This window comes from Coffea arabica, chromosome 4c (genome assembly GCF_036785885.1).
Source record: "Coffea arabica cultivar ET-39 chromosome 4c, Coffea Arabica ET-39 HiFi, whole genome shotgun sequence".
In the NCBI taxonomy this organism is placed as follows: domain Eukaryota; kingdom Viridiplantae; phylum Streptophyta; class Magnoliopsida; order Gentianales; family Rubiaceae; genus Coffea; species Coffea arabica.
In genome coordinates, this window is record NC_092316.1 from 1,545,056 (window position 1) to 1,563,656 (window position 18,601).

Below are 18,601 nucleotides of genomic sequence, written 5' to 3' on the forward strand. Positions count from 1 at the left end.
TTCACACTCTACCCATCGAATGAAAGCGGCTTTAAGCTGCATTGATTAATTCATCCATCAATCAATCACAAATCTTCTTATGTTCTCCCTCGCTATAGACAGACTAGAGAGTGGGAGACGGGGACTTTTGAATACCTAAAAACTAGCGAATTAAGAGGATAGAGACAGCAGCAGTATACAGTAAGTTTGGAATTGATGAATAATAGCAGGATCATGTGTTAGTAAATTTGACGAAAGATTTAGAGGGAGGTAGGTGGTGCAAAACCCCACCATTAATTGTCCTCTTCAACCATCATCGAGCGCTCAAAAATTTCACTGGGTGATAAGATTAACTGCAAGCCTTGATGCACTTCAAAATCTCTAAAAATTCAGGAAGGGAAAAAAAAATTCATCTCAAGAGGATGGGGGATCAAAATATAATTCATGAAATTCTTGGCTTGCAATGCAAATATGTGAACCCGTTAAAAGTTGGAAGTACTGAATTGCAGCTAAGATAACCGGGGCAAATAAGCGCAAGAAATGCAATGTAAATAAGTAAAAGTTGGGCAGGTGGCCAGGGGAAGGGAGTTAAAGCCCTTCCTCGCTGCTTGGTCAGGGAATCGATCCCTTGGCCATGCAGTCGGGGAGGGGGCGGAGGGATGATAAAAAACTCCTGTTGGAATTTGATCGGCAATGATAGTCGTTGCTGTGTTTTATAGCGGCTCCGCTATAAGAAAATTTTCATTTCCTCAGTAAATACAAACTATTCAGAGATTTCCACAAGTCATCAAGATACAAACTGCTGTTGCATTATGCTACTCTTGCGACAGACAAAATTGACGGCAAACCAGAAACAACCACAAAAAATTGAGACTCTATAAATGAGGCCTTTATAACTTGAGCACAATAAAATCAATATCTAAAGAATCTCAAAAGAAGAAAACAAGAAAAGGAAAAAGAGAAAATTAAAAAGAATCTATCTAATGGGGCTGTCGACCACAAGCTGACAAACCCCAGTATATGGCACCTCAACAAAAATCATGCCTTCCAATCTGTTCGTCTCGCGCTTTCAGCTGAAGTTGGAACCGGTGACCAGAATCGCGTGTAGCGTACAACTTTTGAATGACCTTTATCTGTATCCTTGATATATGAAGATGGTTGCTCAATGAAGAGAAGCTCACTTCACCTTATCATGCGCCGGGCTCGAGTATTCTGTCCCATTTTCGGCAGAAGTCACCTCAGATGATGCACTTGACGACACCCCACCGTATTCACTTGCTCCGCTGCGGAAGCTCTTTGATGCAAGAGGAGGATTTTGCTGTGTATTGCTATTCCCATGCCTTTGACCTTCCTCTGCTAATTTTTTGAGCAGGTTCATGACAGTAGGAAGGAACTTGGTTGATAACGAAAGCAGCCCAGGTAGCTGTCAGAACCAAGGATCTATTAACTTCAAATTCTTGAAAGCATTTTAGAAGATGAAAGCAACAAAATCAAGGTAAAGGTAAATTCCAAGTATGCTACCATAGAGGAAACATAAACTACCAACCAAATCCTTTCTCGCAATCTTCTACATAGTATAGAAATTTCCATCATCCTTGATCAGTGAAGGGCAGGGAGAAGAGGAGGAGGAGGAGGAGGAGGAGGAGGGGGGGGGGGGGGTTCACAGACCATGATATGCAAAACCACAAAAAGACAGACTCTATGTATCTTTAAAACATGAGAAATTCAACTTAAACTAGGCAAGTTCTAGGAGGCTAGAAGTGTAGTAAAGCCAGATATAAAGACATGCAACATGTCCACCATCAAATGCCAGCTTCATAATGCAAAAAACCTTATGAAGCATGTGCTCCGCAAGGGCAAATGGATTGAGTTAACGGTAATTTGAGAAATAGATGTACATGTTAGAAGCATAATTGGGGCACATCTAAAAGACCATGATAATAAATCAATGAGCCATGTCACACAAGTCATAACTTAATTAAATCCTTGAACTCTCAAACAAATAACAAAAGTTTCAGGACTGCAGAGCATTTGACACTTACAGCACCATTACGGAATTCTCCAGAGACGTCTAGTTGCACCCAAAGAGCTTTTACAAGAAGGAAACCAACAAAGATAACACCTAGATATAATGGATTTCTGCCACCACCAAAAAAAAAAAAGGTTTTAAGCGCAATCCGTTGAACAAGGAAATATAAGTCAAGTCATTCAATCCCTTCCAGTAAAGATATCAAGAAGAAAAGGGAATACACTGCCAAAAGTAGATAAAAATGCATGCACCTCAAAGATAAATGTCAAGGTGAATACCTTAATAGGGTCATAAACTCATTGAACCCTAACACAATCATGGCGACAATAGCCCATGGAGGTGGTAACCAGTTGTTATTTCTCCTGCTAGCCTCCTGAAGTACAAGAAACCATAAACTCTTAAAGTAAATAGCAACAATCAAGGATGTCTGAATCACAAGTAAAGAATATTGCAGAAAGGTTCAATAGCAAATGGATACATATTTGCAAATGCAAAATCAAGGAACACGACATAAAAAATTAGTCATGTAGGCATATAAAAAGTACAGCAACACATTTAGCATATATCATCTCTTCAAATTTTAGTCAACTAAACCACATGATCTCCCACACAGATAAACAAAAGAGAGAACCATCAGAAGACAGTATAAGCAGAATCATGCCTGAGCAGCAATGGCTTGGGTTACAGTGTACTCAGTCTCTGTTTTAAATTGCCTCCAAATTGATTTGCACTGTACAGGAGTTATCAGAGTCTTCGTTGCTGGAACCTGGGTGGGAAATTCAATTAAATCACATCTTTAGGCAAATTGAGGACGAGACACTATTCTAAAGACCGCAATCACATAGAAACAAACACTGCAGTTGAGGAATCAAGACAAAAGCACATTGGACAGATATTCTGGTCTTACACAAGCTATGCAATTACATCAACTACTGATGTTTCTATTCCAGCTCTAGAAAACATGAACTTAATGTCTTGCAACACTAAACAACTTCCTTCTATAACCCAAAAAGTTACTTCCAGACAATGTGGATGTAAAAAAACTGGGTACAAAGTGGAGCAAATACGGGTTGACACTGAGAGGACCTGAAAATAGCAATTTGTGGTATAGAGCCAACTTCACTCTAAAGATTATATGCTTGAGGGAAACCAAGAAAAGATAAAATATCTTATACAATTAAATCAGCACAAGACCAAAAAGTTCTGAGAAACCAAGTATCCTATTTGAGTTCAGATGGCTACCTCATCCCAAGTGCTCGAGGCAAGAGGGTCAACTGATGGAGAACTCTTGTTGGTAGATGCACTACCTTTACTATCCACTAAAGCAAGCGACAGAGTTTTTTCAATAGAATCAGCCTCATCATCCAAACGTATTGCCACCATAACAGATAATAACTTCAGAGACTGCAGATTAAGGGAAAAAAATTATAAAAGTTAAAAAGAAATTGAAATGTTTTCTGGGGACATTAATCCAAAGTAGTTTTTTACAGAAGAGCGAGCAGTTTTCGTGATTGCTCGAATATCTTCCTTCCCAGTCCAGACCCGTGGCATTGAATCCGAATCATGGCTAAATAATGTTGAGAACCTGTAAATTAAGTGAACTTATTAGTTTCTAGTAAAAGAACTCTCGGATCATTTTCAAGACATGTTGACAATTAGAAGTTACCTGTCCTTCATACGTATTAAAACCCTTCCAGCTTCTTCTTTTGCCTTTGACTCAACCACTCCTCTGGCATAATCTCTCAACTTTGAGAGCGTTTTTTCCTTCGATTCTTCGTCCATTTCAAACCCAGAAAGCGCAGAAGAAAAGCCAGAGAGAGCTGTTTCAGTCTCACGCCAAAGGAGTTTTCTGATTGCTGGCCATGTATCATCATTAGCACCATCCAATAAAGCCTCAACTGGTCCAGATAATGCTTCATTCAATTTTGTCTGCAAATATATTGTTACAAGGCAATATTATGTACGATTAAATTAACATCTGAGTGCAGATACCAGATTAAAAGTACCCAAATTACATATTCAAAAGTAGCAATTATAGAAATTGTAAGTTTAACTATTATAAATCCACAAAATAGCAACTAAACCATTGAACCAGAAACCATTGCAACAATTGGCATATCAGGGATCCAACACCATAGAATTTCTCCAACACTTAGCCTGATTTCCTTTCATCAATTGCATGGTTGCACAAGTAGCGATTAACAGTGCTAACACACATTAATTTTGTAATACTAGAAGGCAATGTTGTAACACACATTAACAGATCGATTGTAACACCAGAAGTCAATGGCAAATTACAAAATGTTGTTACCTCATAGACAGTGGTCAATTCAGACAGCTTCGCTACACGAACTGAAGCAACATGTGCATCCATGTCACGCCGCAGTTTGTCCCTTAATTTGGACGAGTCCCAGTTTGCTTGGTCAATGATGGCATCTGAAAAGTTACAAGTTAGCGTCCAACTTAGATCGCAACACATCACATCACGAGTTCCTATACGCACATGTGGATATTACTTTATCTTCAAATGTATATACGCAAATACACAGATGGACCTCTAAGCAAAATATATCCCTACATATGGATGTGCAAGCTCTCTGAACAATAAAACCAGCTAAAATAATTCAGTTCTTTAGTCAATATAAACCTCCATAACTAATTAGCTTAGGTACCAACAACATGCTTTTACAAACTAGTAATTTTACAAGAAAGCAACAATTTATTACATATATTTTCTTTCAAGGCATCACATTCGTTTGGTATCATAAGTCTCAGTGCAGTGGCTGATCACAACTTAAAGATGTAGACCGAGAGTCACCAAATCTTATGTAGTGATGAATTCCTACCACAAACCTTTCAGAATTGTGCTACAGCACTCAAGGATACGAGGCATAAAACAATCAGTTTTCCACATTAGAAAGTGCACTTTTCATTGTAGACTATGCACAATGCAATTCAAATGATTTGACCATACCAGCGCAAGCTTCATCAAACTGTGACATAAAAGTCTCAGAGCAGTGACGAGCAGCCATGGCAAACCCTTTTCCCCCATTCAGTGCTTCGTCAAAAGCTTCTTTAAATCTCTCCAAAGTTCCAGAGCGAATGTGGCTCAACATCAATTGGTAGGCAGGTTGGACAAGCTGAAAGACCAGAAAACAATAACCATGAGCAAATACAACTTATCTTAAGAAAAATTTCTCCTCCGCTTTTTGCGGACAAAAGTAGTCAAACATCAGATGCTTTAGACTGCGTCTGAAACAGAATGTACTTTAATTTCTAGCCTCAAGTCAAACAAAGGCATTCAGTTTGGACCAATTGGAAACAAAAAGAAACAAAAGACTAGCTTACTTCCCTCTGTATTTTCCCCTCCTTACTTGCATAGCTTATAAAACTCTAAATAACAGTATGAAAAAGAAGCATTACTTGCAGCAGTTTTTCTTCCAATTGCTTTCTTTTTCCAGTTCTGACACCTTCATCAAAATAAGTGGCTTCCACATCATACCTAAAATAAATTAGGTTCAGAACGCAAATATATAACAAGAAAGATCTCAATATCTATCACAAAAATTCACCAACTGAAAACTAATTCCAAGTTTGAAGCTGATTACTTTGACCACAATACAAAATAGTATTAGCCAGAATTTTGTTGTTGCTACTGTCAGAGAAATGAAAATCAGATCAATGTTTTTGTTTTTCAACGGAAATGAATATGATGATCAATCCACAAAAGTAACAGAAAATATTCCAAATTCCTCAAAACATTTAATGTTTGATGCACCCAAAAAAAATGAAGATCTAGTGCCTAAGCACAAATAAATTTTCCATGCCTACCTTTGTGATAATTTTCCAAAACAAGAAGTTAACAACTATCCAAGAGGAACAAATCCACATAAACTCCAAATTGCCAATGAAATATCATAAAGTTCCACTATCCACCAACACCATTGGTGCTCTGGATTAAAAAGTAACCGATTCAAAATAAATCCTCCTAAAGTTTCCCATGATCTGGAAAAAGTTAATCTTCAGTGTGAAAAAATTTGATCCAACAATCAAAAAGTCAGAAAATTCACTAAAAGAACCAGCAGTATGTTAATATCAGATGCAAACGTAATAGTCATACCTCAGCACATTGCTGAAACTAGTTGTACTCATCCGAAAACTCAGGAGTAACAAAAGTAGGAAAAAAAGCATCTCGCACACCATGCAAGATACATAATCTCATGTAGTCAGACACGCATGCAGGCATACATCTGCTGAGACATGCAGACATGTTAGCACAAGAATTTTACTTACTCTGATAGATAAGTGTCAAGAATGGTACTAAGCTTCTTTCCAAATCTTGGTACTTGATGAGATTGCACAGCTGCTTCTAGTTCACGCCATTCCTATGATAAATGTACAGCCAATTGTAGCAAACCAGTTGACAAATTTAACACTAATCCTCAATAAGAAACTATTACTAAAATATATGCCCTAAAAACCTTCAAGCAAATTACACACCTCATTTTCTAGAAAAGAACCACATTTTTCATTGGCAATCTCCTCACAACGCACTGTAGCCACCATGACCTGCAGAAAAAGCAGAAGAATGCATGTAAACTAAATAAGACAGTTAATTGAAGAGCAATTTCAATTATTGGATTTTCACATTCTTACCTTGTGGGCAGGAAGGTCAAGGTCCTTGTTCTCCTTGATAATCTTCCAGATCTGTTGAGCACTGAAGGAAAAGCCTGATGCTGGAACTACAGCCCGTCTATCTCCAGCAAGCCCACCAGGAGCAATTGAATGGAAAAACCGCTGTCTTAGATTGGCCACCTTCTCACCAGCAACCAAAGGAAAAAGCCATGTGAACATCATGCAAACTTCAGAAATCAGTAAGAAACTATGTTTCATATACAGATTTTATCGCAAACAAGCCTTGGCAAAACCATTTATTAAGGGGGTATTATGATAAGTGTGTGGGCAAGTGATGTCAGCTTGATATGATGAACTCACTTAAATTTTGCTTCCATGACATGCAAAAATGAAAAGAAACAAAATAAGTAAAAGTCAACAACTAAGCTACTAACTAGATATCTTAACACATCTTAAAGGGATTTTCAAACCAAGTATCAGATGTGTCAAAACGTTATCAAAGCAAAAAAAATTAAGAAATGTTAAAATGAAGAGTAAAAATTTTTTGGAACAGCTCTACCTATAGCAAAGAAATGAGTTGCTTCAGTTTAAGTACTTTACAGCATCAGATCATAAATTTTACAAATTAATATAAGCACACGGAAAGACTTTGTATATCCTTCAGTACTGCAATAAAAGAATTCCAAGAGTTATTTACTTTGCAGAACCACAAGCACGACTGCCCAGAATCTAATTCTTTTTCCCAGGGCTTAGGGAAAGGCATATCCACATATATGTTTTGATAGTGCCATAGGTTTTTAGAAAGTCTGTGTTTCTTCATCTTGGAACAGACACACAACATTTGATTTCAGTGGGGTAATAATAGATTTAAATATTTTAGGGGACTGCAATTGAAAGGAACAATTTGAAAAAAGAAAAACAAAATGCAGCACCCTGATGCTATTTAGGGAAAAAAAAGATACAAATTTCAACGAAGATATAATTGCACCTAGAAAAGGAGAGCTTCTACAGAGCATGGTCAATATATTATTGTAGAGAATGTAAAATAAAAGAAGGCCACCTGCAAGCAACAAGAATGCATATATATATGACCGTCAAAGTTCCAAGAAACCAAACTAGTACCTGCTCTTTAAATTGTTCTTCCTTCTCCTCATAGCTAGACAAAGCCACAACTTCAACCTAGCAATGAATCAAATTTTAGATGATGCTGCAAAAATCAAGGTTTAAGGTTCAAATACACAACCACATTTCAGAGCTAATCTCAACCATAAAATGACATCTTACATTGAAAAATTCACTTAAAGGGGTATCCTTGTGAGCTTGTGGCTTAGGAACAGAATCCCAAATCTAGAGAGGAGAAATAAAGCCCAAAACAAGTTAACAAAAGAGATTAAAATTAGAAAGAGAAACAAAATCAACAGTAATTCTTGTATAAAGAAAAGGGGACATAAAAAACCAATGATATACTTCACCTTTTGAATGTCTTCTCGTAGAACAGGCTCCAAATTTTCCAAAGGCGTCTAGGCACAAAATTAGAAGAAAAAGGGATAAAGAAATTATAAAAGATGGGGAGAATACAATAGAAAACTACCAAGCAGAAAGTAAACATACTCTTGTTTTGTCACGTATAACAAACATCAAAGTTGTCTTCCGTGGACTAAATAATCGCATCATGACCTATTCATCACAAATCCAAGTTAGTATAGCATTGGAGCCCCAAAACCTATGACACAACACAGACAAAGATTAACCTGGAATACAGTTTTCAGGAGAGGCTTATTTGCGGCCTGTTCACGGCCAATGTCATGACACCACCTATGCAGAATTTGCAGATCATTATTAAGTTAGAAGGCCCAGCAATATGACTAAATTGTGATACGCTTGCGATGGAGAACAAACTTACATGTTTATCAGCACAATATCCGAAACTGCAAGCGCAAAAAGTGCACTCTGCTTTTCAAATGCTGTATCATCCTGAAATTATCACTCTCTGTAAGAAGCAAAAACTAATAATATTGATTCCAGTACACTATACTACTGACACTTAGTGAAGAAGACGGACGGATTAGAGTCAACACAACAGGTAACAAAACCGACTGAGCAAAAGATCGAAAGTAAAATACAAGTTAATGTGGTGCAAAGCAACATCATATCCCAAAACCTAACGCGAACATGCAGAATAAGATTGACAAAATTCACTCACAAAACCAAGACTAATCTCAACACATTAAAGATCTGCAAAATAATTCCAGATGACACAGTAAGTATCAAATACCAAGAAATGTAATTGAAACAAATAACTTTAAATCAAATAGAGGGCAGCATGAAAGACTGGAAAGTAACTTCCACAAGCATTCTAACTGAAGAACCTTGAGACATAAAGCAGCATTAAAAACCATGCTCAAGCAACCAACGAAATCTGCAGGATGCTGCAGCTGACATGGACCTGCCAGCTTCTATACTAATCGAATGATGGTAGTGAAAGAATATTCTAATTGTGACAGAATCACTACACAAACAAACATGCAGCACAACAGAAGTTAACCAACAGTACAGGGGCACAAGGAAGTGTCCTCAAAGATACCTCTCCCCTTTCTCTTCCATCAGTACCCTCTAAATCCATCACAAGAGTACAGGGCTCAATTCCAACGCATCTTGCCATCCAGATGCCTTTTGTGGTTTGGGACCTGAAAGGTAACCTCACCCTGTGAATTCAATTGAACCGAAAAGAGATCAAAGAAATGACTACAGAGCTTAGTTAACACGTGCCTTCCTTTGAAAGCATCCATCTCCCGGAAATTAGTACGGAACAGATTATTCAAAAGAGTACTCTTGCCTGTCAAATTGCGGAAGCAATAATTGAGATAGAGTGTACTTTCAAGCATTATATAGCTAATACATCATTAACATTGTACGGAAATGAAAGAGTGACGCTTCTTGGAGTAAGGAAGAAGAATAAGAATCAGAAATACTTTTAAACATGGGAAAAAGGGGAGCCCCCATTTAATAAACAGCTAAAATTGCTCATTAGCAGAAACAGGAGAGCTGAAACAGCTATATTTTCAAGAATTTATCAGTACAGAACAGACAAAAACAAAATTAAACAGTGTCTCTCCACAAGACATAGAAAGAGAAAATCATACCACTACTTTGTGGACCCATGATGGAGACAACAGCATACGAAAGTCCACATTCTGCTAGTTTTACTTCCTTCATGAAATTTTCAATTCCAGAAATGTTAAAAGCGCCATCCCCATCTATGAGGTGAGTTGAACAACACCCATCATTATTATCTGTAGGCAATTACAATAGCCAATACCATGCCTATTAGAATGTAAACTTGGAAAAATGATCTCAAAGATCATTCCATACAAGCAATATTAAAGATAATGTGGGAGTGTTGAGAAGGAGAAGAATGTTCCAGTTTTAGGATAAATCCAAAATCAAAAAGTCACTGAAAATCCAATCTCCCATTGCCGTCCTAGTTAGCGTGTATGAACGAAATTGTTAGCAGAAGTAGCAAAATAAGATAAGTTTCTTTTTACCTTCTAATCTCACAGTTAAAACACATTAGCTCAGCAAAGCTCTTAACATAAAGCTGAGTACATGCTGATCAATATCCCTCCCCATTTTCTTTAATGAAGGTCTCTTATTTCTTACATTCCCTGAAATGACGTTTTTCTATCTGTAATTTTTAAATGGAATGCGATCCTTTTAAAACACTCATTCACTAATTTATTCCCCTGGTTTAAAAAAGCACATTTTTCCTCTCTAATATATGCATTAGCTCAACTGAATCGAGGTTAGAGCAGAGAGATAAAAAAAAGAGCTAAAAATCTCCACAAAACCTAAATCCAACATGATTTTTAAACTAAAACCAATCAATTCAATAATTATCCAACCCAAACCCGAAAAGTATAACCTTGTCCGACTACAATAACTAAAGGAACAGTTAAAACCTAAAATAAAAACGTAGATAAGATAGGACTAGATGTAACCCGAAAGCATTCCGTTATATGAAATTAAATAGCCGGGTTAATTAAAGCAGATCATTCAATAACATAGTTTTTACACATAAATAAGCTATAAATTCGAAGAAAACAGAACAAATGAAATGGATCAGAGAATAGCAGAGCCTCGAAAAATGGAGGAGGCATACCCATGGGAGATGAGTGGTTGGATCAAACGACGTCGATTTCAGACCTTACGGATGATGATGATGATGATGATGTAAAGTCGGAATCCGAGGAGGATCGGTAAATTGGAGGAGAGATGAGAAATCAGAAATCAAATTACAGCAACAGCAGCAGCAGCGATCTCGAAGGAGGATTTTAAAAGTGCGCTCAGTGCTTGCTTATGTATTTCCCGATGATTAATGCAAAAAGGTTAAAAGGAAAAAAATATATATTTTTAAAATAAAAGGAATTTATTAAAGGTTGAGGGTTTTACTGCAATTAAAAAAGAATACACTACTCTGTAGTGATCGCGGCAGATATTTACTGCGCCGAAGTTGAAGTCAAGCTTGTCTGCTCCGGAGGTTGGTAAGATAAGAAAGTCTGTTCATAATAGTAACTTTTTTGTGGATTTAATTCGGCAAAAGAGAAATTTATTTTTAATGCTTTTTTTTTTTATGTCTGTTCGTAATAACTTTTTTTTCACCATTTGTTTATTGTTTAGAATATCAATCTTATCAAACACCTTTGAAATATTCCCACTAAAAATTCAATTCAAAACCTTTAAAATCATTAAAGAGAAAAACTACAAATCAATCCCCATGGGTTCATTCATAAGTGATCACCTATCTACTTTGCATTTGTTTTTTAAAATATGAAAGAATCGTTTAAAACATCTCTCACATTTCGTCAAAATAAATTTTTTCCGTCATTCACTTTTAAAATAATAACTTTACCTCCTTTACGAAATAAAATTAGTAAAATTTGGTCCAAATTTAAGCTTTTTTATCACTTTTTTTTTATCTTGAATCTATCACACGATTTACATATAGTCATTCTTTTAAAGTTAAACGCAAAAGCTTATTTGTAGTCAAACAAATAAGCCAATTTGTTTTTATTTTTGTCCTTAAAATTTAACATCTAATCAAAATCACATTCATTTTTCCCTAGAAAAAGTGTGAGATTTCGTATTTATTTTTGTCATTAGAAGAATTGAATATAACACTTTTATACATAAAACAGTGACCGTATGGGGAATCACAGATGATTTCAAGCTAAGAAATAGTTGAAAATTTACTGATTTAATCTTTCAAGGAACATCGCAAGAAACGTTTTAAACATTTTTACCTTAAAATATTTACACAGCATAAATTTACTTGAAGTTTGGATTAAAAACTTTTCGCTAGAATAAGCTTTTTTTTTTACTTACCTGCTTTTAAAGCCAAAAGGCACTACTGGCGGCGTGTTTTGTCTATTGAGAGCAAGGCAAGCTGTGATCTACAATAGTTGTCTACTCTTCGAATTGTTAATGGGGACAGATCATCAATTTTAAGCGTTTGAATGTGGAGTGAATATCATGCTGTTTCCTCATCTCATTTTTATGCAGCAGCTGTACCATGCTGTCCCCAATAGCAATCAAGAAATTAAAATCTCGTTTTGAACTAATTAATAAGTGACAAGCTCAAAACTTGATCTTTAACTAATAAAGATGTTATAAATATAATAATTATGGAGCCTATTAATTTCATACTAAATATAATCTAAGTAAAACTCTGAGGTTCTTTGTTCAAGATAAAATTTTTTGACATGAATATGATACTCATAATGCTTTCCTCAGATCGGAAAGGAGACTTTTTTTTTTTAAAAAAAAAAAAAAAAAAAAAAAAAAAGGGGCAAAGATATGACTTTTAAAGCGCCGGTGTTTAATTAGCGTAATGAGTAGGATTTAACTGACCAAAAATGAACGCGCCTGTAATGGCGGTGCCAACACCGACCATGTGGCACCCCACCAGGCACCGGCCGTCCCGTCCATCTATCCTTTTTTCAGAAAAAAGGTTGGCTGCTGGCCAAAACCCTTTTTGTGGAGCGTGATCACACGGTCCAATCATCACTCAGCTTCGCGCATGACGTTTCCTCATTATTTGTTTCAAGGACAATAAATGGTTGAGAATGACCACTGATTTTTGGCATTTTCCGTTTGGCGCACCAAACTTTTCCTACTGTAATTAAATAAGGTGGCCATCTAGTAAGACGGAATTATCTATTTTTTTCTTCTTTTTGCCCTTTGCCGTAATCACCAAAATAGGAGCACTACAATTTATTGGTTTGATGAATAGAACATCCAATATTTGACTCAGTAAGATTGTCTTGGACAAAAACGAAACAAAATAAAAAACTGACTGCGCGTACTTTTGATCTTATACACCATTTCAGAAATTACATTTATTCAAACTGAGTGGCCAAGAACGATAACGCTGTATGGACTTGGGATGTATCAGCCACATGCCGACCTTAGACGTGATACTTTTACCCACCCACGCACCGCCTCTATAAGCTATCGTTTGACTGTAATTCTTTAATGTTTTGTGGCCGCTTAAGATGTTTTAATAATTCTAACTAATAATTACTCCCTCCGTCCCACTTTGATAGTCCTGTATTCCTTTTTCATCCGTCCCAAATTGTAGTCCACTTTCCAATTGAAGAATGTAATTATATTTTAATTTTTCTAAAATACCCTCATTCAATGTAAGTAGTTATTACTATAAACCTATTCTATTTAATGAGAGTTGATTCTTTTTTTACCATCAATTCAAGTTCCCATAAAATTGTACCATATTTAATGTGAGGGTATTTTAGGAAATAGCAATCTAAATTTACTTTTCCAACAAAGTTAACTACTTTTTCTTAAACTGTGTGAAAAAAGAAACATGACTATCAAAATGGAACGGAGGGAGCAGTACGGTTCTGCATGCACTCCGAGGTGGACCGTACTGCTGGATCCCGTCATCGACAGCAATTCTCTTATAACTGTTCGGATTACACTACCACTTTTAGGATCTTTTTTTGGTTGGAAAATGTATTGTAGCAGTTAGGTACATGCGAAGTAAAAAGATGGCCGAAAAATGTCTGCGCGAAAAACATAAAAATTTTTTTTACAGAAAATCACAATCAAAACAAAGCAGTTAACTTGAGAAATGCTTGATCAAAGTCAATTCAAGTTCGATGAAGCACAAAATGAGGTACCTGAGACTCAGCGAACCCATCTGAGTTGCTGGAGAGACTTGCCAAGGCTCAGGGTACTAGCTGCTGAGCGTCGACAGAGCACGTGTTGCATCACTACTACCGAACAACGAAGCCCATCAAATGCTGAGGTATCATTCCAAATTTACCACGAGATCCCCCTTCTAGTCCACCAAGAAGAAGCACATATCCAGTTAGGAGCTTCACTTCCTCAGCTCCAACTTATAAATCTTACAGACTAAAATGTATGCACGGGCTCAATTCAAGAGGGGGAAAACGCATAGAGGATTATGCTGTATAAATCACAATTGACAAGCTGAAAGTCCATGTACCAGGGTTCCAAAAACTACTACATCATCTGTTTCTACATAAAACTATTAAAACGTACGGTTCAGTGAGTAAAACTGGTGTAAATAGAACTAAACAAGGGCTTACAAGATACCTAATGCTACTGCAGAAAATTTGAGAACACTTCACGGGCAGGGAAAAGTTCCAGATTTATAGCTTCTTTGTCCCACACAATGCCACCACCTCTTACCACCACCTACTATGTCTTGACTTCTCTCACCTCACAACAGCAAACCATTTAGCTCCTCCATTCACCTTTCCATCAGTCAATCTTCACAGAGGAGTAGATCTTCCGCACAAACCAGAAGCAAGCATAGAAGCCAATTGTTCCCGTTAACACAAAGAAGGCATATGATGCTATTAACATATAACCAAAGTACAAAATGCCTGAAACTAGCTTTGTAATTTCCAACTTGGTGAAGAAGTAGAAAACAGAGTAAAGGAAAAGGTATAGAGCAGAGGAACCAGCAGTGAGATAAGCCCTCCACCACCAGTGATAGTCTTCACTGCAGAGCTGGAAATAGCAGAGAACGATGGTAATCTCTGCACATGTGATTATTAAGATCACAAAAACAATGAAAAGGAAGCCAAAGATGTAGTAGAACTGGTTCAGCCATATTGAAGTCAAGATGAAGAACAGTTCAATGAACACAGCCCCAAATGGAAGTATCCCTCCAATAAGAATGGAGAATATTGGTTTCATGTACCACGCTTGCTCAGGTATCTGTCGAGGTATTTTGTTGGTCTTTACAGGGTCTTCAATAGCTGGTTTCTTGAAACCCAAATAACTACCAACGAAAACTAATGGAACTGAAATGCCGAACCACAAACACACAAGAGCAAACATAGTCCCAAAGGGAACTGCTCCAGAAGATTTCTCCCCCCAAATGAGAGCATTCAGAACAAAGAAGACAGCAAAAAGAATACCAGGAAACATAAATGCCGTCTTCAGGGTATTCCTCTTCCACTCTGTTCCCTTAAACATTTTATACAAACGAGCTGAGGAATAGCCAGCAAATAAGCCCATAAAAACCCAAAGGAGAACCATGGCTGTCATTAGTCCACCTCTGTTTGAAGGTGATAAAAAACCTAGCAGTGCAAATATCATAGTCACAAGTGTCATCGCAAAGACCTGAACACCAGTTCCCACATACACACACAGCAAGCCAGAATTTATGGGTGCCCTGAAAACATCTCCATGAACAAGTTTCCATCCTGTTTCTTCCTGAGCTTCATCCTGTGTTTCCAACTGATTATAGTTAGCAATATCTCTGTACAGAGTTCTCATCATGATCATGGCAACCATCCCAGAAAGGAAGAGGACAATCATCAAAGAATTTATGATGGAAAACCAGTGGATCTGATCGTCATTCATGAGAAGGTAAGTATCCCAACGAGATGCCCACTTAATATCACTTTCCTGAAAGGATAAAGGAGTATACACACGAACTGAGAAGCAGCTAAGATGGATTAACATCAATCAACAAGGGTTTTACCAAATACGTACCTTGAAAGTAACATCATATGTAAAAACCACCTCCTTATTTGTATCTACTTCCTGTGGAACAGTACTTCCTTGAACTAGATTTTTGGTGTTCTGGTTGCACGTAGACACCTGTGGTTTCTTCTCATCCCACTCCTTATACTCATGATTAATGCTGTAATTATAAGCTGAGTCAGACGTAGCCAGCTCTAAACAATCAAAAGCTACACTCCATCCTAAACTGATCATCAACATGCTCTATTTCCAATAAAGATTCCAGTATTATAAATTAGTATTTGACAATGTTCATTTTTCCGAACTTTGATAGGTATGCTGGAACAACAGGAAGCAATTATATGAACCAGGAAGACGAAAATGTTTAAAACAGAAAGGGCAGTTAGAATGCAGAAACCTGTTTGGGGTGACTTCAAAACCAACAATCCGTGCAGAATCCATTTCCTGGTCTTTATGGTACATGACTTTAAAGCTTAAGTGGTTATTGATAAAATACTTCTCTTCTTTGCTCTGTACAAAGCCAGAAAATGCACAAAATGTCAGACAAAATTTCATTCATCAAGCATTACAAAGAGCTGCTCAACGCACTAACCCCTGCATAATTCCCCTTGAACCCAACACGGAAGCCATGTTCATATGTGGTTGACGGACTTCCATCACGCCTTTGTCTAATAACAGCAACTGGAAGGTTATCCAGAATCCTGCAGTACATTGCAGAAACAAACACAGAATAAACTACGACAACAAACTACGATTCTCATTTAAAGCGTCTATTAAAGTATTGAGAAAAGAAAAACCCATGGGAAGAACATACATGTTGACCCTATATTCGTCATCAATTTTTTCTTTGAAATTCTTAGCAGCTTCAGCATTAAGCTTCATTCGACAAGCCACCTTGCATGGTGTCTCATGCCTCATTTCAAACTGGTTCACAAGACAATGACCCCAATTAGCATGGCTAAACACCATCATTCAGAAAAATACTCCACAAATAAAGTCTAAAAGAAGCCACAATCCAGAACAAGAAGGAAACTGCAAGTTACTTACTTTATAAACTGAGTTCTCTATGCGGTCACCTCGAAGGACCTCCCCTAAGTTTTCTGCACTGTTCTCAATATTTTCTGGTTTGCAGTACTTCAAGTAATAGTAGTCATAAGGAAGTTGCGTCTTTGTAGAAGAAAGCTTGTTCACTTTAACGAAAAGCTTGTCACCCTGTTCAACAGGAAAGGAAAAAAAAACACACACAACTCCCTTGTTAGTGAAAGAGCATGATAGCCTCAAGAAACACACAAAATGGAATAACCAAAGCTCAAGTGAGGCAACACATTCTCCATCAAGAAACTTCCTTTGAAATGGTTGAATAGCTAAACCACGATCCAAAATCTAATATTTGTAAGGATAAAAACACGAGCATGTAATACTGCTGAGGTAAAATCACAATAATGTTCTCAGTCCCACTCCCCAGACCATAAGCTCAAATAAACAAAATGTCAACGTGGAATTCAAGGTTAGAACCCAATAAGCACAAGTTATGCAAAAGCAATTCTATATCATGAGCCATAATGCATCAAAAGTTGTACAATTTTCTTTTAACACACTCGTCAAACAAGATACTTGAGAAGACTCGACTCTACAGTGAATTACTATCAAATTCAATCAAGATCACACCAATATTTACAATCTAAATTCCCGGTTATAAATCAGTTTCTGATTCATCAATCCTCGTTAGAAGAGAAATGCCAATAGCACATTGGCTGACAAGAATCAATAAGTTCATAGCACAAAGCAGCAAAAATTCAACTGTAGAAAACTCGGAAAAGCATGAATATTAAAGTCATCTCTAACATAGTGTTGCAATGATCAGTTCATCATAACCTCATATGCCCACAACAGAAACAAACTAAAATGGCAAAAACTGCTCTGAAAAAACCTAGATCCAAAACCAATTGTGATAGGACATATCCAAATCCCAACCCTAGATCCAAATCCTCACTGATTGGAGGCTCAATCAAACTTAAAAGAGTTTAGCTCAGCTTCGAAATTCTAAAATCACCAATTCAGCCTATTTCCCACAAATTGCCGAAATTATCAGAAGATCTAAAGACCAATAGATATCACCGACTAAGTTCAGCAGCAAAGATATATACGTCACTCCACCAGTGTGTGTGTGCGCGTGAGTGTGTGCGTGCGAGAGACAGAGAGAGGTGTTTACTGTCTGGAAATCACGAGGAGCAACGCCAGGAAGATAGAAGGAGTGAGCGGATGAGGTGAGGAAGATGACGACGATGAACAATGGCACAACCCGACCCGGGTTTCGGTGACCCATTTTTCCCCCGATTGGGATGCAATGTCAGGTCCTCGGAGAAAAAGAAGGAAAGAGCGTTCGGGCAGGGCAGAAGAGATTATATATTATAGAGAGAGGCGACAATTCGGCTCCATTTTTCCCCTTTCCCCTCCTTCTCTCTTACGTCATTAAATTAAATTTGCAGCAGTAGCGGGTAATTATTATTATTATTTTCTTGGTGATTTTCTTCTTTCCATTTTATCTATCCTTTTTTCAATTAAAGAAAGAATGATTTGAGCACCCTCTATTTCTTAAAAGAATTTATTAGAATATACTACTAATAAACAGTTTTATGCTTGTTACAGTTGTGAAAACACATAGCTAAACGTTGTTGCATGCTCCGCCATTCAGTGTGATTTGTTCTTACACAAGTGGTTTTTTTTTTTTTTTTTAAGATAGAATAAGTAGTAACATTGAAAGAATAAATTAAAAAGACTAGTACATTTTTTTTATACTAACATTTAAAAGATTAATACCTGAAGCACCCTATACTGCACATTGAACATATAATGCGAGTAATATTCCAAATAATGTACGAAATTACGAGTGAAAATGGTTGGCAACTTAGACTAAAG

The 18,601-nt window shown here is 37.0% G+C and overlaps 2 protein-coding genes across 2 annotated transcripts; both read right to left on the reverse strand.

Annotated features, from left to right (window-relative positions):
• Nucleotides 1–682: 682 nt before the first annotated feature.
• Nucleotides 683–11,000, reverse strand: LOC113742266 (protein ROOT HAIR DEFECTIVE 3). Its single transcript, XM_072045255.1, has 23 exons — nt 10,803–11,000; nt 9,787–9,936; nt 9,413–9,479; nt 9,228–9,330; nt 8,547–8,617; nt 8,395–8,458; nt 8,255–8,320; nt 8,116–8,163; nt 7,928–7,990; nt 7,766–7,822; nt 6,665–6,823; nt 6,509–6,577; nt 6,302–6,393; nt 5,432–5,510; nt 4,983–5,148; nt 4,320–4,444; nt 3,675–3,937; nt 3,497–3,593; nt 3,251–3,412; nt 2,675–2,774; nt 2,287–2,386; nt 2,022–2,118; nt 683–1,402 (listed from the first exon to the last, which is right to left on the reverse strand). The coding sequence occupies exons 1-23, from the start codon at nt 10,804–10,806 to the stop codon at nt 1,157–1,159; spliced, it is 2,448 nt and encodes an 815-aa protein (XP_071901356.1). The 5' UTR covers nt 10,807–11,000; the 3' UTR covers nt 683–1,156.
• Nucleotides 11,001–14,097: 3,097 nt separating this feature from the next.
• On the reverse strand, nt 14,098–18,076 carry LOC140005081 (transmembrane 9 superfamily member 7). The gene is made up of 7 exons (XM_072045256.1): nt 17,895–18,076; nt 16,730–16,894; nt 16,497–16,606; nt 16,275–16,383; nt 16,080–16,192; nt 15,692–15,842; nt 14,098–15,604 (listed from the first exon to the last, which is right to left on the reverse strand). The coding sequence occupies exons 1-7, from the start codon at nt 18,006–18,008 to the stop codon at nt 14,447–14,449; spliced, it is 1,920 nt and encodes a 639-aa protein (XP_071901357.1). The 5' UTR covers nt 18,009–18,076; the 3' UTR covers nt 14,098–14,446.
• Nucleotides 18,077–18,601: the final 525 nt, after the last annotated feature.